Raw genomic sequence first — 22,834 nt, 5'->3', positions numbered from 1 at the left:
CCGGCTCAGTGGTCGGGGCTGAGCAACGAACGGTCCAGCAGGTGGCAGAGGCCAGAACTCTGAACAAACTAGGTTCTATAATGACCAAAGGTACACAAAATTGCTGGAGGAACTCAGCGGGTGCAGCAGCATCTATGGAGCGAAGGAAATAGGCGACGTTTCGGGCCGAAACCCATTGAAGAAGTTCTATAATGACCAACCCCACTCATCCACTCCATGCCCTGAAGGTGATCAAGAGCAGCATCTTCAGTCAGAGGCTGATTGCACCAATGTGCAAAACTGAGAGACATAGGAAGTCCTGTTTACCAGCTGCTATAAGATTATATAATGCGCATAAATAACTGCACTTTTTAAAAATTAATTGTATTTTAACTTGTATTTTAACGTATTTTAACTTGTTAAGTATGGAAGCCATTTGAGGAAATGTGTGGTGTTATGTCTGTCTTGAAGCTGTCGTGGCACTGTAATTTCCTGAAAAGGATTATTAAAGGTATAATCTAATCTAATCTAATCTAATCTAATCTAACACACACTAGGGACAATTTTTACATTTACCAATTAACTTACAATCTACCTAATTGACCGGCAACCTGCACGTCTTTGGAGTGTGGGAGGAAACCGAAGATCTCGGAGAAAACCCACGCAGGTCACGGGGAGAGCGTGCAAACTCCGTACAGACAGCACCCGTAGACGGGATCGAAACCGGGTCTCTGGCACTGGGAAAGTTTCTGAAACAATGCACTCTTCGAAGAGCAAGGCATTCTGAGACGGTGCAGTCGCCTCAGTAACGCATTGGGTAGAGCCACTGGCTCACAGCACCAGAGACACAGGTTCGATCCCGACCTCCGCTTCTGTCCATGTGGAATTTAGTTTTGTTTATTAATGTCACGTGTACTGAGGTAGAGTGAAAAGCTTCTTTGGTGCATGCTATTCATTCAGCCTGTAATCTACTGACTCTAATCTATAATTTATCTATCTTGGTAGACTAGACATGATTATAATCGAGCTGTCCGTGGTGTACAGGTACTGAATAAAGGGAACAACGTTTGGTGTAAGATAATGTATATATTTATATAATGGTACTAGACTAAGTGGGACCCGTTGGGTCCCAGCATCACACGGGAGGGCTGGTCACCCAACAGAGAGACTGGGCAGCAGAGAGAATGGCGATTTAAAAAAAACATTAATATCCCTCTGATTTTTCATCGATGGGAAAAATCCTCTGGTCCAGTCCAGCGGTGGGAGCTCTGAGTGAGGTGGCCAAAAATGACGGCCGTAAGTGGCGGCATTCTCTCGGAAATTACATCGCAGTGAGTCAAAAGCGGTCAAGATCTTACTTTTAGTAATATAGATATGGACACACTGATCTGTTCTGTAGTCATGCCTATATGTTCTGTTGTGCTGAAGCAAAGCAAGGACTTCATTGTCCTGTCAGGGACACAGGACAATAAACTCTCTTGAATCCTGAATCTTGAATCTTGAATGTCCAGTAGTTTGTTTGTTCTCCCTGTGACCGCGTGGGTTTTCTCCGGGCGCCCTGGTTTCCTCCCACATCCTAAAGACGTGCGGATTTGTAGGTTAACTGACCCTCTGACCCTGTAAATTGCCCCCTAGTGTGCAGGGAGTGGATGAGGAAGTGGGATAACATAGAACTAGTGTGTGAACGGGCGATCGATGGTCGGCGTGGAATCGGTGGGCCGAAGGAGGTGAGGGGTGTATCAGTGTTACAGTGACGTGCGGTGCGTTCGTACCTGTTTATTAAGGAGGCAGTGGAGGATAAAGATGAACATTCCCTGGAAGCTGTTGATGACGGTGAATATATAAGCCATGGCGATGGTTTCTTCCCGGAAATGGAAAATCCCAAATATCCATGTGCATCCCAGGAGGAACAGTTGAGCTATTGCCGCCAGCGTGAAGGATCTGGAGATGCAGCGGGAAAGGCAGGAGGTTATGAACAACAGAGAGATAACAGAGAGAGCTGATTAGGGTTATAAGGTCATAGGGATATGTGTAGAATTAGGCCATTCGGCCCATCAAGTCTACTCCGCCATACAATCATCAGCTGATCAATCTCTCCCTTCTAACCCCATTCTCCTGCCTTCTCCCCATAACCCCTGACACCCGTACTAATCAAGAATCTATCTATCTCTGCCCTGGCAGCAGCGGCTCGCCTGCAGTCCGTTTGTTTTTACTTTTTTGTGTTGGTTTTTTTCGTTTTGTCTAGTTAAGTTTTTGGTTTTTAGGTTGTGTTTATGTGGGGGGGGGGGGGGTGGGGGGTTGAAACGGGGCTTGCTGTCTCTCCCTTCGGGGGAATGCGACTTTTTTGTCGTATCCCCCTTCTCTGCCTCCTTCTGCGCTGAGGCCTAATGGCGGAGCTGGCAACCTCGAGACTCCGGAGGCAGCCAGTCAGGACTTGCCCTGGGCTCGCTCCCGTGAAGGCGGCCCGGCTCGGGGCTGGAACTGCGCTCCCGTGAGGGGCTGTGACGCTCCCGTGAGGGCGGCCTGGCGCGGGGCTGAGACTCCCCCGTGAGGGGCTGTGGCGCTCCCGTCGGGGCGGCCCACCCCGAGGATGAAATGGCGCTCCCGTCGGGGCGGCCCAGCTCGAGGGAGGAACGGCACTCACGTGAGGGCGATCCGGCTCGGGGCTGGAACGGTGCTCCGATGGCTGGGACGGCGTTCTGGCGGCGGTGACCTGAGTCCGGGGTTGAGCCGCGGGCCAGCGGCTGCATCCGCTGGACTGGAGGGCGGCAGCTTCGACCACCAGGGCCGCGGTGTTTGAGCCGGCCCGTTTGCGGGGTTTGGTGAGCCGCAGGACTGTTTGTACCATCGCCCGGTGGGGTATCGCCTCAGCGCAGAGGGAGAAGAGGAGGGAAGAGACTGCAGCCCTAAGATTTTTGCCTCCACCACAGTGAGGAGGTGCTTGGAGGACTCACTGTGGTGGATGTTAATTTGTGTTTAGTGTTGTTTATTATTGTATTATTGTATGTATGACTGCAGCCATGAAATTTCGTTCAGACCATAAGGTCTGAATGACAATAAAGGTAATTCTATTCTATTCTATTTTTGTATACAAAAACAGGGATGTAATGCTGAGGCTCTATAAGGCGCTGGTTAGGCCACATTTTGAATATTGTGAGCAATTTTGGGCACCATCTCTGCCTTTAAACATATCCACTGACTTGGCCTCCACAGCCTTCTGTGGCAAAGAATCCCACAGATTCACCACCCTCTGACTAAAGACATTTCTCCTCATCTCCTTCCTAAAAGAACGTCCTTTAATTCTGAGGCTGTGACCTCTAGTCCTTGACTCTTCCACTAGTGGAAACATCCTCTCCACATCCACTCTATCCAAGCCTTTCACTCTTCGGTACGTTTCAATGAGGTCCCCCCTCATTCTTCCAAACTCCAGCGAGTACAGGCCCAGTGCCGTCAAACGCTAGCAAGATGTTCTGGTAGAGAGATGCTATGCACCTGATGGGCCAAAGGGCCTGTGGGGCCACAAGAGGGGAATGCAACGCTCGCTGGCAGCATCCATTACCTGATCTTCTTCAGTGGGGTCTTATCCTTCTTCAGCGTGGACATCCTCTTTGCCAGCTTAACCAGCGTGATGCAGTAGAACACAATGTTGATCTGAAAGTGGAGAGAACCAGTTACAATCGGCCCTTGAACAAGGTTCCCAACCCCACTGTCCCCCATCCACTCTCACCAGAGATGCTGCCTGTCCCGCTGAGTTACTCCAGCTTCGAGTCATAGAGGGATACAGTGTGGAAACAGGCCCTTCAGCCCTACTTGCCCATGCCGACTACTCCCCATGTGGTCACTTCCCCATCACATGACCCCTCTCCCATCACGTGATCATCCAGTCATGTGATCACCCTTCCACCACGTGATCACTGCTCATCACATGATCGGGCCCCATCATGTGATCTCTCCCAGGCCCAGTCACGAGACCGCCCGTGTCACGTGATCGCTCTCATGTCACATGATCACGGCCCATCTTGTGATAGAAACATAGAAACATAGAAAATAGGTGCAGGAGTAGACCATTCGGCCCTTCGAGCCAGCACCGCCATTCAATATGATCATGGCTGATCATCCAACTCAGTATCCCATCCCTGCCTTCTCTCCATACCCCCTGATCCCTTTAGCCACAAGGGCCACATCTAACTCCCTCTTAAATATAGCCAATGAACTGGCCTCAACTACCTTCTGTGGCAGAGAATTCCACAGATTCACCACTCTCTGTGTGAAAAATGACTTTCTCATCTTGGTCCTAAAAGATTTCCCCCTTATCATTAAACTGTGACACCTTGTTCTGGACTTCCCCAACATCGGGAACAATCTTCCTGCATCTAGCCTGTCCAACCCCTTAAGATCTCCCCTGTCACATGATCACCCAATCACATGATCAGGCGTGTCACACGATCGCATCACATGACCACTCTGTCCATCATGTTGTGAGAGAAGGGTTAATAGGGATGGTTGATTTATACTAGAACTCTGAAAATTATAACTTAGAAAGAAATAAGGTGTCAGCAGAAGCCAGACTGCTGGTCGAAGAAAGTAACAATATACAGGACAGAGGGAACTTCTAGATAAAGAAGTAACAGATAAAAACTCCAGCAGAAGCCTTTGACGTCAGGAGATGTTCCGAGACGTTTCTGGACGTTCTCGTGGGAATGTGGGCTTTATGTTATGATTGGACGAAGCTCGATGGGGAGACATGAGGTAGTGACCATAGTGAAGAAAGGTATAAAAAGATAGATACAACCTCCATTTTTGTGTGTCTCTAGAGGATGATAGAGGAGGGACACCCTTTTCTGCGCAGAAATGTAATAAAGGAAAACTTGTATCTTTGATTTTGTCTCTGAAGAGTTTGTGATTGATTTTGCATCTCACAGATGGGGGCTCGGTTCCGGGATCAATTACTCCAGCCAGCTGACGGGAGTAGACGGACGAAGGGAAGGTGCACCCTGCTGAGTTCAGCAGTCTCAGACTCCTTGCTTGCCGCCAGCTGTTTGAGCAGTAGTATCCAGGACCACACAGAGAGATACGAGAAACAAGTGATAGTGTGGGAGTGGTTGGAAATCGCGAAAAGTCAATCGAGCAATTTCTGTGCACAGACCCAGGTAGGAACAATGACTAATAAAGTACTTCCTGGGCGATTGTAAAGACCTTGTGGTTAACGCCCTGAAGGATTCAGGGGGCTGCAAGGCAAACCCAGAAGGGAGGGGAAAAGGCTGTGGGCCAAATCCCCGCATTCTGCCCAATTGGGGCAAATGCTGGACCCTGGAGGGCAGGAAATACCCAGGGTTTGGAGAAGCCAACAATGATAAGGTATAGTCAGTTGGGGAAAATGCAGAGCTGCATATGGGCAGGAGATGTCCACGGAAAATGCAGAGCTGCATATGGGCAGGAGATGTCCACGGAAAATGCAGAGCTGCATATGGGCATGAGATGTCCACGGAAAATGCAGAGCCGGAGGGGGCCAAAATACCCAAGGGAAAGAGAAGACAGGGGCCGGGGTGGACGAAGATCACCTGGCCAACAAGACGGGGAGTCAAAGGGCAGAAGGGGAAGATAAGAAGTTCGGTAGAAATTAGACCCGAGGGAGGTACCTAGGAGAGGACCCTGAGGGGGAAGGGAGTTTGCCTCCTTGAAGATTCATTAGGTCTGACGAGAACAGTTAGATCAATTCCTGAGAGACAGGAAAATTCCTGAGACAGGATGATAAGGGAGTTACTCCCGAAAGTAGCAGATAAGACGGCAGAGGCCGCGAAAGGGGGATGTGATAGAAGACGGCAAAGGCCGGGGACAACAGTGCAGGCAGGGAGAAAATATAAATTGAATAATCTATTTGAAGTAAGAATGAAACAAAGTGATTTGTTTGAAAACCGGTTTGGAACAAATGGTTAAAATGAGCAAGTTGTAAAATTGCGAGGTGGGAGTTAGATGTGGCCCTTGTGGCTAAGGGGATCAGAGGGTATGGAGAGAAGGCAGGTACGGGATACTGAGTTGGATGATCAGCCATGATCATATTGAATGGCGGTGCAGGCTCGAAGGGCCGAATGGCCTACTCCTGCACCTAATTTCTATGTTTCTATGTTTCTATGAACACAGACGCCCCGTGGCGGAGGTGGGAATTCCCACTGTGTTTGGGCCGTGGGGGATTGCGAACAAGCTGCAAAAATTAACTCTTTGTATCCTGGTAACCTGAAAAAGAGAAGTTGTAAAAATCGTTTCTTGATGTTCTTTTAGATTTCTTGTCAGTAAAGTTAACTGGAAATAAGTTAATTGATGAAACATGACCAGCTTTTATGTTGTTTTATGGTAGACATTCAAGTTGAGAAACACAGACAGAGAGACAGCCAGACAGAGAGAGAGAGATTTTATTTATTTAGCGAATGCAAAATCCTTTAGCCAAGCAGTTGCCTCTTGATCTGCTGTGTGAAGGGTGACAAGTCCTCCTTTGAGTCTTTGTTGAAGGCATGCTTCAATGATGTGTTGTAAGGGAGTGCCACAAGCACACCGTGGGGTTGGGCTGCTGCCCCATTTGTGAAGGCTGGCCAAGCAGGGGCCATGTCGTCCTGAATCTATTCAGCGTCGAGAAAGAGAGAGAGAGAGAGAGAGAGAGACACACAGACACAGACAGAAAGAGAGAGAGAGAGAGAGAGAGACAGACAGAGAAACAGAAGTAAGACGACAGATTATCCCTTGGAGCACCCATGAACTGAGAGGGCTAAAAAAAAACGAGAAAACAAAAATGGATTAGGGCTTTGGAGGAGGAGAACGTGGGACGATTGTTGGCCATGGAAGATTTGAAGGCACCATTGGTGAAGTGGTGGGAACCACTATGTAAATTGTTACAATGACCGGCAATAGACTACAAACATGGCCGCCGTTCACAAACTTACCGGCAACAGCGCCACCGTTAGCTCAGCTGCTGTTACTGCAGCCTGACTACCGGCTACAGCGCCATCTTCTGGTTGGATGCCGTCACTGCAGCATGACTACCGGCCACAGCGCCATCTTCTGGTTGGATGCCGTCATGACCGAGGGTATGCAGGCCCCTCAGCAAATGTTACCCACTTAAGGTGAACCCCAAGGAACAAAGGGGAATGAAAAGGTGGAGAGTTGAAAATGAGCAAGAAATAGAAGGCAACCAGTTGATGAACATTATATTATGAACTATTGTGGTGGAAGCCATTCTTCTTAAAGTCAAGCAGAATCAGTAAACAGTTGGTCTCTGCGGTCAATGTCAATGAACAAAGCCCCTGGTTGAAAAGACTGAAATAAGTGATGAACTGACACAAGTGAGTCCTATGACGGAACCAAGCGGGGCCAGAGAATTACATGCCAATAATACATGTCTTGGGGAACTTTTCCTCGAAAAGTCCTATCAGGAGTGAAATTAATCTGGAGATGATAAGCCCTAACAGGACTGGGGTCCCCAAGAGAGAGGAAGGGATTTAAGGAAGGATGTCAAGAAAGGCTAGGATGAGGTAGGTTTTTTAAATTAGATGGGAAAGGCAGAGTTGAAAGTTGAGGGGGAACTTCTTTACTCAGAGAGTGGTAGCTGTGTGGTATGAGCTTCCAGTGAAGGTGGTGGAGGCAGATTCGATTTTATCATTTAAAAATAAATTGGATAGTTATATGGACGGAAAAGGAATGGAGGGTTATGGTCTCAGCGCAGGTATATGGGACTAGGGGAGAATACGTGTTCGGTACGGACTAGAAGGATCGAGATGGCCTATTTCCGTGCTGTAATGGTTATATGGTTATATGGTTATACCCTTAGAAAGTATTTGCTGATGTGGACAATTTGTTGGTTTGTTCCACAAGTAAAGAGAGAGAGAGAGATAGAAATACTTCAGAATATAAGACAGCAGATGATGACCTTGGGAAAGGCAGGATATAGTTCAGACTAGGTCGGAAAATATGTTGAAATTGTATGGTGAAACGGAAAAAGTACATGTCAAAGAAGTTAAATTAAAATGCAGACAAAGCAGCTGAAACAGCATCTGGAAGAGATGTCCAGGGTAAGTCTGAATCAATTTAGGTATAAACACTACAGTGTCGTTTATGATGAATAAGGTAATTAAGAGGTTTGGTAAACCTACAGAAATCAGCTTTGACAACGGATTGTTTTCATTTGATGAAAAGAATAAATGGAACATTTGTGTAATGCTCTTCCATTGGCACTGAAGAAATGTTGCATGCAACCTAACCAGCCGTGGGTGGCACAATAGAGAAGTCCCTGCAGGGGACCGAGTTTGGAACAGTTACAGATCGAATTAAAAAAAAAAAAAGTATATGAAACAGTTAATAATGATATACAAGTCTATTTATGAACAGGTAAAGTAAAAGCTGTCGGAAATGGACCAGGAGGAAGGACCCTTTAAACCTGAAGACAAGGTGTATGTATGAGTTTTCTAAATCACCGACCGATGTTCGTTTAGAAGGTTGAGATACCTAGTACAATTTCAATAATTACATGAGGGCTGTCCTGCAGGTACGAATAGATAATAGCCCTGAGGTAAGTGAACAAGAGGACAAAGAAGAGTAGAGTTTTAACAAGAACGTTGTTTGACATCAGTGGTGGGAAATAATGGAAAGGATACTAAAGGCAATATTATAGGGATTTGGATAAATAGGGTAGGATTAGGAAGAATTAGCATGGATTTGTGATTGTGATATTTGACTAATCTTGATTTTTTTACCTTAAAAAAAGAGGTTATTAGGGAAATTGATGAGGTTAAAGTGGTGAACTTCAGTAAGGCCTTTGACAAGGTTCAATAAGGAAATAAGGTTGGTTAAGAAGAGGTTAGTAAGGAATAGCAAGATGGATTAAAAAGTGGCTGTATGGGAAATGAGGGAGAGTAATGGTGGATGGATGTTTGTCAGGTTGGAGGTCAATGACTAGAGGGGTACCTCGGGGATGTGTGCTGGGTCCACTGTTGTTTGTCATGTGAATCAATAAAATGGATGTTGGTGTGGTAAGATAGATTAAGAAGTATGTAGATGATACTAAGATAGGTGGTGTTGTGAATAATGAAGTAGATTTTAAAAGTGTACAGAGAGATTTAGGTCATTTGGAAGAGTGGGTTGAAACATGACAGATGGATTTAATGTTGATAAGTGTGATACATCTTGGCAGGACAATTCAAATTAGACGTACATGGTAAAAGATTGTGAATTGAGGAATGAAGTTGAAATCAGAGCATTGTTTATAGAAGTTGGGTTGTAATGTTAAATTGTACAAGGTATTGGTGAGGTCAATTGTGGAGTATGGTGTATAATTTTGGTAGGCATATTTATAAGAGAAAGGTTGAACGAGTTAGATATTTGGGGAAAGAGAGAAGGAATACCCACCATAGAGGGTAGTGATGTTTTCTTAAGGAACTATTTACTGGCAGTATCTCGTTCTATTACAGAATTAAAAACCAAGGGGCTGCTGGCACAGAGTCCCGATCTCGACTTGCCACTCCATTCTGTGAAAGCAGAGAACTGGGATCTTGTAAAATCATGGAAGGAAGAAAAGCTGTAACCTAGGTGGACTGGACCCTACCTTGTGTTATTAATCACCGAGACAGCAGTACGAACAAAAAGAAAAAGGGTGGACACACGCAAGCCGATTTAAGGGTCCTGTGGAGGCCCCACCGGACAATATCAGCCCATGGACTGTGCGTGAAGGGAAGGAACCATTGACTTTGTGCCTATTCGGATGTTGTATCATTCCCTGCGCACGGGGTCTGGCTCAGCGATTTATAGAGACAGCCCTGACAAAGAACAGCACCGTCATGATGGCCTTCAGAACACAGTATGACTAGCGAGAGGAGGATAGGGAGGCGAAGAATCTGCTGCTAGCACTAGAAAAGGAAGATATAGTATAAATCAAGAGTTGCGTAGCAAAAAGAAAAATGGTGGATTGTGAGAGAAGGGTTAATAGGGATGGTTGATTTATACTAGAACTCTGAAAATTATAACTTAGAAAGAAATAAGGTGTCAGCAGAAGCCAGACTGCTGGTCGAAGAAAGTAACAATATACAGGACAGAGGGAACTTCTAGATAAAGAAGTAACAGATAAAAACTCCAGCAGAAGCCTTTGACGTCAGGAGATGTTCCGAGACGTTTCTGGACGTTCTCGTGGGAATGTGGGCTTTATGTTATGATTGGACGAAGCTCGATGGGGAGACATGAGGTAGTGACCATAGTGAAGAAAGGTATAAAAAGATAGATACAACCTCCATTTTTGTGTGTCTCTAGAGGATGATAGAGGAGGGACACCCTTTCTTTGATTTTGTCTCTGAAGAGTTTGTGATTGATTTTGAATCTCACAATGTGAACCTCCCCCTCTCCCAGAACTCATCATGTGACCCCCCCGATCCAGACCCCGCCTATCTCCCAGACTCTTCCACCCACACCCCCAAGGTGAATCCTTTCCCCAATTGCACCCATCTTCAGCGTGTGGTTCCCAATAGCCCTGTGCGGCCCCTCTCCCCACCACCACCACCACTGTACACCCACCACCCTGCCTGCCCCTCACCAGTATTATCGTGCAGACGGGGCCCAGGAAGCTCCACAGGAAATGCTTGTCCAAGGACAGCCAGCAGCTGCAAAGGGAAGGAGACAGGCTGTTAGAGGGCACTTCTTCAGCAGGCCGAGTCTCCCTGCAACTGATGCAGAGACCTTCTACAGATGCACCACAGAAAGCAATTTTATCGGGATGCATCACAGCTTGGTTTGGGAACAGCTCCACCCAAGACCGCACAGAGTTGTGGACGCAGCCCAGACCATCACACACACAAACCAACCTCCCTTCCATTGACCCCATCTACACCTCATGCTGCCTCGGCAAGGCCAGCAGCACAATCAAGGACCAGTCTCACCCCGGCCACTCCCTCTTCTCCCCTCTCCCATCGGGCAAGAGGTACAGAAGTGTGAAAACGCACACCTCCAGATTCAGCGACAGTTTCTCCCCAGCTATTATCAGGCAACTGAACCATCCTATCAGTAGCTAGAGAGCAGTCGTTGATTATGCTGCTGGCCTTGCCGATACATCATGTATGTACAGAGAGAAACCAGCCACTCGGCCCACTGGCCTCTGCTAGCCTGTGGATATGCAGGGATTTGAGTACGTTGGGAAATGGCAGGTGTCTGTGACAGACTGGGCTTCACTGACAGTGGCAATACATTGCAAGGTGCTGGAGGCCCATATGACCAAGCTGTCGCCATGAAGTCTGGACCTCTGAGGAAGCTCCAGGAAGCTTCTGCACATGTGACCCACCTGTCGCCACTCAGTCTGGGTGAGTGTTAAGGGCCTTGGGCGACCTAATCCGCGTGTTCTAGTGAGTTAGCACTCGACGCATACTGGCAGCATGGGTCGACACGAAGTCGTAGGAAGTCTTTGTAACTCGCCTTCATGCTCGAGAGTAGTCCCCGTGTACTCGGGGCCTCAGCTAGGTCGTAGTGTTTTTTTTAATATGTTAAAAAATGCCCGCGAGTAAAAAAAAGTCGCCATGGAAAAAAATAGATACTTTTTTTACTCGTAGGTTTAGTCATAGTAGGTCGTAGTAGGTTGGCATGTTAGTCGTAGGTAATCTAGGGTAGTCGAAGGTGGTCGTAGATTGTCTTCATCATAGTCAAAGGGAGGTCGAAGGAGGTTGTCTTCACTCTCCACTATTCGGTGTCCAATTTTCCCGAAGTTAGTCGTAGCTAGTCATAGCTAGTCGAAGCTAGTCTTCAACATAGTCGAAGCTGGTCTTCAACATAGTTGAAGGAGGTCTTCAACATGTCATTTTTTCAAACTCTTCTAAACTCGCCAATTAGGTCTCCCAAGTGGGACAGCCCCTTTACGTTTCAATGCACTAACACTTGTTCCGTGTCTGTGATCGTTCCACAGGGGTTACCTCACTGGATATGTCTTTACTTTGTTTCTGTGTACTGAATAGACGCTATGATTGGTTTGTAGGGGTTTTATTCTCCTGTTCTTTCGCGCCACTGTGTAGGGGTTTATAAGGGCGATCGTTTTGTTAGGGCGTGTTGGTTGTCTTTCCTTCCGTTCTGTTTGCGCCAGGCTGCTGAGGGCTCGAGTGCGTAGATCCTGCGGTCTTGTGTACAAATATAGAAGGGTTTGGACTCCAGCGTTCAACTCAATGGTTTACTGAACCAGACTAGGGAGAGAGTATTAGATCCAGAATCAACAAGCCCAGGGGCTGAATGGCCTCTCCCTTTGACCCAGTCAGCAAGACTAACAGCCCCTACTCCTGTCCTGATTTACATTGACTGTGGAACAGTACAGCACAGGAGTATTCTCTTCAGCCCAGAATGTCCATGTAGAACATGTACAGAGCACACTGTGGATGGATCGGTGAGGGGCTTGCTCTGTCAATAGACAATAGGTGCAGGAGTAGGCCATTTGGCCCTTCGAGCCAGCACCGCCATTCAATGTGATCATGGCTGATCATCCCCAATCAGTACCCCGTTCCTGCCTTCTCCCCATATCCCCTGACTCCGTTATTTTTAAGAGCCCTATCTAGCTCTCTCTTGAAAGCATCCAGAGAACCCGCCTCCACCGCCCTCTGCGGCAGAGAATTCCACACTCACCACTTTCTGTGAGAAAAAGTTCTAAATGGCTTACTCCTTATTCTTAAACTGTGGCCCCTGGTTCTGGACTCCCCCAACATCGGGAACATGTTTCCCGCCTCTAGCGTGTCCAAGCCCTTAACAATCTTATATGTTTCAATGAGATGCCCTCTCATCCTTCTAAACTCCAGAGTGTACAAGCCCAGCTGCTCCATTCTCTCAGCATATGACAGTCCCGCCATCCCGGGAATTAACCTTGTAAACCTACGCTGCGCTCCCTCAATAGCAAGAATGTCCTTCCTAGGGGACCAGACTGCACACAATACTCCAGGTGTGCTCTCACTAGGGCTCTGTACAACTGCAGTAGGACCTCTTTGCTCCTATATTCAATTCCTCTTGTTATAAACTGCATCAAACGGCATGATCCAACACCAACTGCACGGTGTTGGCAGGTCCACGCGGGGGGGGGGAGGGCCAGGACACTGGGGGCCGTCTCTCTGCTAGCCCCGCGCTACAGCCTGCCAGGAAGGAAGTGATGGCAGCCCAGAGCGGTGGCATCTGAGGCAGCGTGCGGAGATGTAGGTCACCTCTTCTCCTCACATGGTGTGGTTTCTGCTGCTGCTGCTAGGTCAGCTCTCTGCAGTCTGAGTAAAACCTCTAGTGAGAGTTTCTGCTGCAAGTTGCAGAATCTCTACCCAGACGGAGAAAGCAAACACACGTACAGTCGTAGAGTCACGCCGCACGGAAACAGGCCCTTCGGCCCAACTCATCCATGCCGACCTAGATGCCCCATCTACCCCAGTCCCACCAGCCCGTGTTTGGCCCATATTCCTCTAAACCTTTCCTTTTATTTAAAAATATTTATTTAACAATTATACAATTTTCGTACAGCTTCATTTTTAACATTTTATTAACTGATAAGTAATAATAATAATAATAATAAATTTTATTTATGGGCGCCTTTGAAGAGTCTCAAGGACACCTTGCAAAAATTTAGCAGGTAGAGGAAAAACATGTAAGGGGAATGAAATAAATAGTAGAGACATGACTAGTACACAAATTAAAGACAGAATTCAATTCAAAACACAATATGAGGCAATTCATGCACAGATGAAAAGGGAGGGGGACGTGGGGCTAAGGATAGGCAGAGGTGAAGAGATAAGTGAATCGGGGGGAAAAGAGTAAAAAGGAAAGAATGAAGAGAAAGAAGAAATATACAAAAAAGAGAGAAGAAAAGACCTCTGAACTGCCGAAGAAGTGAGAGACAAATAAAAAAGACAGAGATATGCTCCACTATCCTTCCCTCCCCACCCCACCCCCCTCACCCATCCCAAGCATCAGTTTTAAATTTGTGTTTGACCATTCTATTGTTAAAGAAATTCTGTGAAAGGAGACCATGTTTTGGAGAATTGGTCAGATTTATCATCCAAAACAAGCCTTATTTTTCCTAAATGTAGTGTCTCGGTCATTTCTGTGATCCCCATCTTCATTGTAGGAACCGTTATCTTTTTCCAGAAGTTGAGTATAAGTTTTTTCGGGGTTATTAAACCGTAGTCAAGGAAACGCCTTTGGAATGTCTAAACCTTCCTATCCATTTATTTCTCCACATGTTTAGTTTAGTTTAGAGACACAGCACGGAAACAGGCCCTTCGGCCCAACTCGCCCATGCCGACCTAGATGCCCCATCTACACCAGTCCCACCAGCCTGGATTTGACCCATATCCCTCTAAACCTTTCCTATCCATCTATTTCTCCAAATGTTTAGTTTAGAGGCACATCGCGGAAACAGGCCCTTCGGCCCACCGAGCCCATGCCGACCAGCGATCCCCGCACACTAACACCATCCTACACACACACTGTGGGGACAATTTACAATTTGCGGAAGCCATTTAACCTGCAATCCTGCACGTCTTTGGAGTGTGGGAGGAAACCGGAGATCGCGGAGAAAACCCACGCGGGTCACGGGGAGAACGTGCAAACTCCGTACAGACAGCACCCGTGGTTGGGATTGAACCCGGGTCACCGGCGCTGTGAGGCAGCAACTCTACCATGCCGCCGTTCAGCGCTGTTGCTCGCTCTAAGACGGCGGTACTCACTGTTTGGGGGTGCCGTAGCCCTGCCGGTACACCGCGGCGGAGATGCCGACGATTAGCAGCGGGAGCCCGTAGCCGACCGGCAACATGTGGCGTTTTCTGAGGCAGCCGGCGTTGAAAACCTTCACCACCATCAGGTAGAGCTGGGCTCCCTCCAGAGACATCCAGGCAAAGACGGTGAGAAAGAAGTAATGCAGGAATCCAGCCACCACCGCACACAGCACCTGGAGGGCAGAGAGACTCCGTGAACACAACATTCCCCCACACTACACCAACATGAGAACGGACATCCCCAACACTCACTTCCACCACAGGGTGGGAGAACTCTCCTCATGGCCATCTAACGTTGACACTATCCAACACACACACACTGGGGACAATGTACAATGTATACCAAAGCCAATTAACCTGCAAACCCGCACGTCTTTGGGATGTGTTCAAGAAGGAACTGCAGATGCTGGAAAATCGAAGGTACACAAAAATGCTGGAGAAACTCAGCGGGTGCAGCAGCATCTATGGAGCGAAGGAAATAGGCAACGTCCCGAAACGTTACCTATTTCCTTCGCTCCATAGATGCTGCTGCACCCGCTGAGTTTCTCCAGCATTTTTGTGTACCGTCTTTGGTATGTGGGAGGAAACCTGAGCACCTGGAGTAAACCCACGCAGGTCACGGGGAGAACGTACAAACCCCACACACACACACAGTGAGCAGCCGAGTTCAGGATATAACCCGGCTCTCTGGCGCTGTGAGGCAGCAGCTCTACCCGCTGCGCCACCGTACACATGGTAGAGTTGCTGCCTTGCAGCATCAGAGACCCGGGTTCAATCCTGACTACGGGTGCTGTCTGTACGGAGTTTGTACGTTCTCCCCGTGACCTGCGTGGGTTTTCTCCGAGTACTCCAGTTTTCTTCCACATCTCAAACACGTGCAGGTTTGTAGGTTAATTGGCTTAGGTATAAATTGTAAATTGTCCCCAGTGTGTGTGTTGGATAGTGTCAATGTGTGGGGATCGCGGCTCGGACTAGGTGGGCCGAAGGGCCTGTTTCCGTGCTGTATCTCAAAAACTAAACTAAACTAAGCAAGTCTGATGAAGGTACACAAAAATGCTGGAGAAATGGGAGAATAAGTGTTCGGCACGGACTAGAAGGGCCGAGATGGCCTGTTTCCGTGCTGTAATTGTTATATGGTTATATGGTTAAACTCAGCGGGTGCAGCAGCATCTATGGAGCGAAGGAAATAGGCAACATTTCGGGCCGAAACCCTTCTTCAGACTGATGGGGGGTTGATGGAGAAGGGTCTCAACCCGAAACGTCACCCATTCCTTCTCTCCAGAGATGCTGCCTGTCCCGCCGAGTTACTCCAGCATGTTTTGTTTCTCTTTGGTTTAAACCAGCGCCTGCAGTTCCTCCCTACACTGAATGAGTGTGACAGCTTACCTTGTTGCTGGTCTGTGAGATGCCAACGAGGAACAAGAGCTCAGCGAGGAAGAGGCAGAGACACAGGTGAGCATGGATGGTGGTCCGTGTGCCCTGGATTGCCTGGCACGCCAAGAAGGTGACGAACGAAATGAAGAGACACACCAGGGAGATGCTGATCCCAATGTAGGAGATCAGGCTGAGGTTCCGCAGATGCCAGGGGTCCTGGAAGAAGAATAACAGGGTGAGCATCCTAACAGCACGGTGGCGCAGTGGTAGAGTTGCTGCCTCACAGGTTCATTGCCAGAGACCCGGGTTCAAACTTGACTGCGGGTGCTGTCCACACGGAGTTTGCACGTTCTCCCTGTGAACTGCGTGGGTTTTCTCCGGCTGCTCCGGTTTCCTCCCACACTCCAAAGACGTACATGTTTGTAGGTTAATTGGCTTGGTATAATTGTAAATTGTCCCTAGTGTGTGTAGGATAGTTTTAGTGTGCAGGGATCGCTGGTCGGCGCGGACTAGGTGGGCCGAGGGGCCTGTTTCCGCGCTGTATCTCTAAAGTAAAGTCTAAAGTTTGTAGATGATAGAACACTAGGTGGCAGTGTGGATATTCAATACAATACAATACAATACAATACAATTCAATTTATTGTCATTTGGACCCCTTGAGGTCCAAACGAAATGCCGTTTCTGCAGCCATACATTACAACAAATAGACCCAAGACACAACATATTTTACATAAACATCCATCACATCGCTGTGATGGAAGGCCAAAAAAACTTTTCTCTCCACTGCACTCTCCCCCCCCATGTCAGAGTCAAAGTCAAAGCCCCCGGCGGGCGATGGCGAATTGTCCCGTGGCCATTAAACCACGCCGGGTGATGCAAGTTCGCGCACCGGGTCTTGGTGTTAGAGCCCCCGGCGCGCGCTCGCAGCCCGCCGCCATTCCAAGCCGCGCGGGGCGGTGATGTAAGGCCCCGCTCCAGGAGCTCTTCAACCCCGCAACTCGGGCGGGAGAAGTCGCCGTTGCGGAAGCCCCGAAAAGCGGTCTCCCTCCAGGGACCCGCGGGCTCCCGGTGCCGCCCGCCAAACCCGCAGTTGCAGCCACCGAATCTCCGGGGGTCGGGTCGCAGCAGCAGCGTCCACCACAGCTCCACCCGCTCTGGACTCGGCCAGCTCCGCGACGGTGAGGTGAGTTCGGCACTGGAGTCCCCGGTCTTCATGTTGGAGGCCGCTCCTCGTTGCAGCCCCAACGACAACGGAGACCCGACAAAGAAAAGGTCGGGTCTCCCGTGCAGGGAGAGATTTAAAAGTTTCCCCCTCCCCCCCACACCACCCCCACCCCCCCACACACATACCCCAACAAAAATAACAAAAACTACATTAAAACATAGACATAAAATAATAAAAACGCAGACGGACTGCAGAGGCCGCTGCAGACGAGAGGCGATAGAAGGAGAAACATGGATAAGGATTCAACAGAAGACGACACGACAAGCTGGAGTAACTCAGCGGGATGGGCAGCATCTCTTGGGAGAAGGAATGGTTGACGTTTCGGGTCGAGACCCTTCTTCAGACTGGTTAGGGATAAGGGAAACGAGAGATATAGACGATGATGTTGAGAGATAAAGAACAATGAATGGAAGATAAGCAAAAAAGTTACGATGATAAAGGAAACAGGCCATTGTTAGCTGTTTGTTGGGTGAGAACGAGAAGTTGGTGCGACTTGGGCGGGGGAGGGATAGAGAGAGAGAGGGAGGGAATGCCGGGGCTAAGGATTCAGCAGATGGAATGTGTAGGAAGGAACTGCAGATGCTGACTTAAACCGAGGGGTGGGGTGGAGGTGTGAGGAGGGTTTAGGTTGGGTGGGGACGGGTTGGGTGGAGTTGGAGGGGTGAGGATGGGGAGGGGGTGGGGTGGGGAGAGGTTGGGTTGGGTGGGGAAGGGGTGGAGTGGGGTGGGGTAGGGTGGGCAGGGATGGGGTGGGAGGGGCTGGGTTGAGTGGGGGGGGGGGTTGGGTGAGGAGGGGTAGGGTGTAGAGGGAGGGGTGGGATGGGTTGGAGTGGTGTTGGGTTGGGTTGGGTTTGGTTTGGTGGGGTGGGATGGGGTGGAGTGGGGTTGGGTTGGGGTGGGGAGGGGTGGGATGGGGTGGAGTGAGGTTGGGTTGGGTGGGATGGGGTGGAGTAGGGTTGGGTTGAGTGTGGAGGGGGTTGCGTTGGGTGAAGTGGGGAGGGGTGGGGTGGGAGGGGCTGGGTTGGGTTGAGTGGGGTTGGGTTGGGTGGAGTTGGGTTGGTGGGGTGGGGTTGGGTTGGGTTTGGTGGTGTGGGCTGGGGTGGGTGGGGAGGGGTTGGGTTTGGTGGTGTGGGCTGGGAGGGGTGGGGAGGGGTTGGGTTTGGTGGGGTTGGCTGGGTGCGGAGGGTTGGGCTAGGGTGAGGAGGGTGGGGTGGGAACCGTGTTCGGGGAGACGGGATGCATGGTCGGGTCACCGCTGTGGTCACCGTGTGCCGTACCTGCGTCTCGTACAGGGCCATCAGCACGGCAAAGCTGGTCAGCCGTGAGCACTGGCACACGGTGTGCGTGCTGTTGGTCTTCATCAGCCTGCAGCCTTGGCGTGACCAGTGACTGCCAGCCCTCGTGTGGTTCAGGGCCACACACACCACTTCCACCCGCGGCTTCTTGGTCTGGACGAGGAGAGGAGACGATACATAAAGTCACAATGAATAGGAGTAGAATTAGGCCATTCGGCCCATCAAGTCTGCGCTTGTCTACCCACCATTATTGCCCCATTATCAACGGCGGACAATATCAGCATCCCCCATCCTGGCAGAACTATTCCGTGCTGAGGAACCATCTCTCCTTTCCCACCGAGCCGCGTTCTCCAGAGATAAACACAAAGTGCTGGAGTTATGCCCCTGTCCCACTTAGGAAACCTGAACAGAAACCTCTGGAGACTTTGCGCCCCACCCAAGGTTTCCGTGCGGTTCCCGGAGGTTACAGGTGGTTGCCGGAGGTTGCAGGTAGTGGAAGCAGGTAGGGAGACTGACAAAAACCTCCGGGAACCGCACGGAAACCTTGGGTGGGGCGCATAGGTTCACAAGATTGATCCCTGGGATGGCGGGACTGTCATATGTGGAAAGATAGAAAAGACTAGGCTTGTATTCACTGGAGTTTAGAAGGATGAGGGGGGATCTTTTAGAAACATATAAAATTATAAAAGGACTGGACAAGCTAGATGCAGGAAACATTTTCCCAATGTTGGGCGAGTCCAGAACCAGGGGCCACAGTCTTAGAATAAAGGGGAGGCCATTTAGGACTGAGGTGAGAAAGAACTTTTTCACCCAGAGAGTTGTGAATTTGTGGAATTCCCTGCCACAGAGGGCAGTGGAGGCCAAGTCACTGGATGGATTGAAGAGAGAGTTAGATAGAGCTCTGGGGCTAGTGGAGTCAAGCGATATGGGGAGAAGGCAGGCACGGGTTATTGATAGGGGACGATCAGCCATGATCACAATGAATGGCGGTGCTGGTTCGAAGGGCCGAATGGCCTCCTCCTGCACCAATTTTCTACGTCTATGCCTAAGGCGGGATGGAATGGAATAGGATGGGATGGGATGGGTTGGGTTAGATTGGGGTGGAGTAGGCCAGGGTGGGAGCGCAGTGCTGACCTTGTCGTTGTGGAAGGTGAGGCTGAGGGGCTCCACCAGGGGTCGGGCCCCTCCCCGTGTGGCCGCCGCCGTCAGGACATCAGAGTTGAGAAGCAGCCGCCCCTCACCGTCTAGCGAGTCGTTCATCACCGAGGCCACGTGCGACATGGCGATGAGTGCAACGCCAACACGACCTGTCCCAGACACGCACACCTCAGTACCCACGGACACCGCACCCACTGCACCCGCAGTACCCACGGACACCGCACCCACTGCACCCGCAGTACCCACAGACACTGCACCCATGGCACCGGTCAGCACCCACCCTACCCATCAGCACCTGCATACACAGCACCCACACTCGGCCAGAGTCTCCACCCCAGGGTGGGAAAGCCCCAGACCAGAGGAAACCTCAGGGAGGGAACAAGAGAGTAAGGGAGGGAGGGAGGGAGAGAGGGATGGAGAAAGAGCGTGGAAAGAAAGGAGGGAGGGATGGGGAGAGGGAGGGAGAGGGAGAGGGGGTGAGAAGAGGAGAAGGAGGGAGATACCGAGGTTGCGTCAGGCGATGGTCATCACGTGTGTCCTGCCCGCCCCCCTGCCCGTAACACCCAGTATTGGAAGCGAGGGTCCTACCGGGATCTGCCCCCTGGCTGACCGCCCGCCAGGGGACCTCCATCCGGTTGCCATTGGCCGACAGCATGGCTGTTTCCGCAGCCGAAACGTTGCCATCCCGGAGAACCTCCATGTCGACCTCTGGTGAAGAGAGAGAGGGGACGGTGAAGGTGGGGGCGATGGGTCTACGGGGTGCGGGGCGCAGTGCGCCTGACTGTGGGGGAAGCTTGGGCTAGCTTTGGTTAGGTTAGGTTAGATTAGGTTAGGTTAGGTTAGCTTAGATTAGGTTAGTTTAGTTTAGTTTAGAGATGCAGCGCGGAAACAGGCCCTTCGGCCCACCGAGTCCGCGCCGACCAGCGATCCCCGCACACTAACACACACTAGGGACAATTTACAATTTTACCAAAGCCAATTAACCTGCAAACCCGCACGTCTTCGGGATGTGGGAGGAAACCGGAGCACCCGGAGAAACCCCACGCAGGTCATGGGGAGAACGTACAAATCCCGTACAGACAGCACCCGTAGTCGGGATCGAACCTGGATCTCTGGCGCTGTGAGGCAGCAACTCTACCGCTGCGCCACCGTGCCGCCTTCTCCACAGCTTGGTTCCCTCTCCACAGTTACTGCCTGACCTCCTGAGCGTTTCCAGTATTTTCTGTGTTTGTTTCAGATTTCTGGCATCTGCAGATTTTTATTTTGAATTTCAATCCCATTTTCCCACAATTGGTCCTCATCCCACTAAACCATCCCTATCCATGTATTGTCCAACTGTCTCATATATACTGTATGTAGATAAAATGTTGGAGTAACTCAGCGGGACAGGCAGCATCTCTGGAGAGAAGGAATGGGTGACGTTTCGGGTCGAGACCTTTCTTCAGACTGAGAGTCAGGGGAGAGCGAGACACAGAGATAAGGAAGGATAAGGTGTGAAAACAAGAGATCAAAGAGGACGAAGTTGAAGGAAAACAGAATGGTTCATTGTTAGCTGAGGGGAAGCTGACAACGAGGTGTACAATGAGTAATATTTAATTAGGAGGACAGTGAAACTAAGGTAGACACACAATGCTGGAGTAACTCAGCAGGTCAGGCAGCATCCCTGGAGAGAAGGAATGGGTGACGTTTCTGGTCAAGACCCTTCTTCAGACTGATGGGGGGGGGGGGGCGGGAAGAAGAAAGGAAGAGGCGGAGACAGTGGGCTGTGGGAGAGCTGGGAAGGGGAGTGGAAGGAGGGAGAAAGCAAGGACTACCTGAAATTGGAGAAGTCAATGTTCATACCGCTGGGGTGTAAACTACCCAAGCGAAATATGAGGTGCTGCTCCTCCAATTTGCGGTGGGACTCACTCTGGCCATGGAGGAGGCCCAGGACGGAAAGGTCAGATTCGGACAGGATATATGAAACATTAAATTAAAGTGACGAGTGGAAAGGATTGGGGATATGCAAAGATTGGGGGGAGGGGTGGTGGGGGTGGGGGAGTCAGTCTACCCCACGACAGAAGGGGGAGGAGTTGTACAGTTTGATAGCCACAGGGAAGAAGGATCTCCTGTGGCGTTCTATGCTGCATCTTGGTGGAACCAGTCTGTTGCTGAAGGTGCTCCTCAGGTTGACCAGTGTGTCATGGAGGGGGTGAACTGTATTGTCCAGGATGCTCCGCAGTTTGAGGAGCCTCCTCCCCTCCAAGACCAACCTCCCGTGAATCCAACTCCAACTCCAACTCCAACCCCCAGCCTTCCTGATGAGCCTGATGCCCAGAGCCAGTGCTGACCGTTCGCCCGCACTCCTTACCGATGTTGCCGAAGGACATGTTCTTCTTCTCCTCGCTGGCCAGCGTGAAGACCATGGCCATCACCGAGCTCTCCACCGTCTGTAGAGACAACGCCAAGGCCTCCTGCTGCTTCCCCCGGTCCATGTTGCCCAGCAGGGAACCGTTCCCCATCAGCCGAGCGGTGAACGATGAGATACTCTGCAGGAGCAAGCACTTCCATCAGTACAGGCAGTACTGGTTAGAACATAAACAGGTCTTTCGGCCCACAGTGCCCATGTTGAACAGCAACGTTAGAACATAGAACAGTACAGTACAGGAACAGGCCCTTCGGCCCTCAATGTCTGTGCTAAACAGTGAATATTAGAACGTGGAATACAACAGCATAGGAACAGGCCCTTCGGCCCTCAATGTCTGTACTAAACAACAGACATTACAACATAAAACAGTGCTGTACAGGAACAGGCCCTTCGGCCCACCATATCCGTGCCGAACATCAAACATTAGAGCATAGAACAGTACAGTACAGGAACAGGCCCTTCGGCCCACAATGTCTGTGCTGAACAGTGAATATTAGAACGTGGAACACTACAGCATAGGAACAGGCCCTTCGGCCCACCATATCCGTGCCGAACATCAAACATTGGAGCATAGAACAGTACAGTACAGGAACAGGCCCTTCGGCCCACAATGTCTGTGCTGAACAGCGAATATTAGAACGTGGAA

At 49.9% G+C, this 22,834-nt stretch overlaps 1 protein-coding gene across 2 annotated transcripts in view; it reads right to left on the bottom strand.

Annotated features, from left to right (window-relative positions):
* LOC116991955 (adhesion G protein-coupled receptor E1-like) overlaps positions 1-22,834 on the bottom strand; it is an 84,713-nt gene that overhangs the window by 5,697 nt on the left and 56,182 nt on the right. For both annotated transcript variants that reach the window (XM_033050966.1, XM_033050967.1), the window contains 9 exons: positions 22,132-22,309; positions 20,370-20,489; positions 19,758-19,930; positions 18,606-18,776; positions 16,116-16,319; positions 14,682-14,902; positions 10,547-10,613; positions 3,539-3,630; positions 1,752-1,920 (listed from right to left, as the gene is read on the bottom strand). In XM_033050966.1, the coding sequence (XP_032906857.1) occupies positions 1,752-1,920; positions 3,539-3,630; positions 10,547-10,613; positions 14,682-14,902; positions 16,116-16,319; positions 18,606-18,776; positions 19,758-19,930; positions 20,370-20,489; positions 22,132-22,309 (1,395 nt within the window). The remainder of the gene's footprint in view (positions 1-1,751; positions 1,921-3,538; positions 3,631-10,546; positions 10,614-14,681; positions 14,903-16,115; positions 16,320-18,605; positions 18,777-19,757; positions 19,931-20,369; positions 20,490-22,131; positions 22,310-22,834) is intronic.

This window comes from Amblyraja radiata, chromosome 35 (assembly GCF_010909765.2).
Source record: "Amblyraja radiata isolate CabotCenter1 chromosome 35, sAmbRad1.1.pri, whole genome shotgun sequence".
Lineage (NCBI taxonomy): Eukaryota > Metazoa > Chordata > Chondrichthyes > Rajiformes > Rajidae > Amblyraja > Amblyraja radiata.
This window is presented reverse-complemented; position numbering and strand designations above follow the sequence as displayed.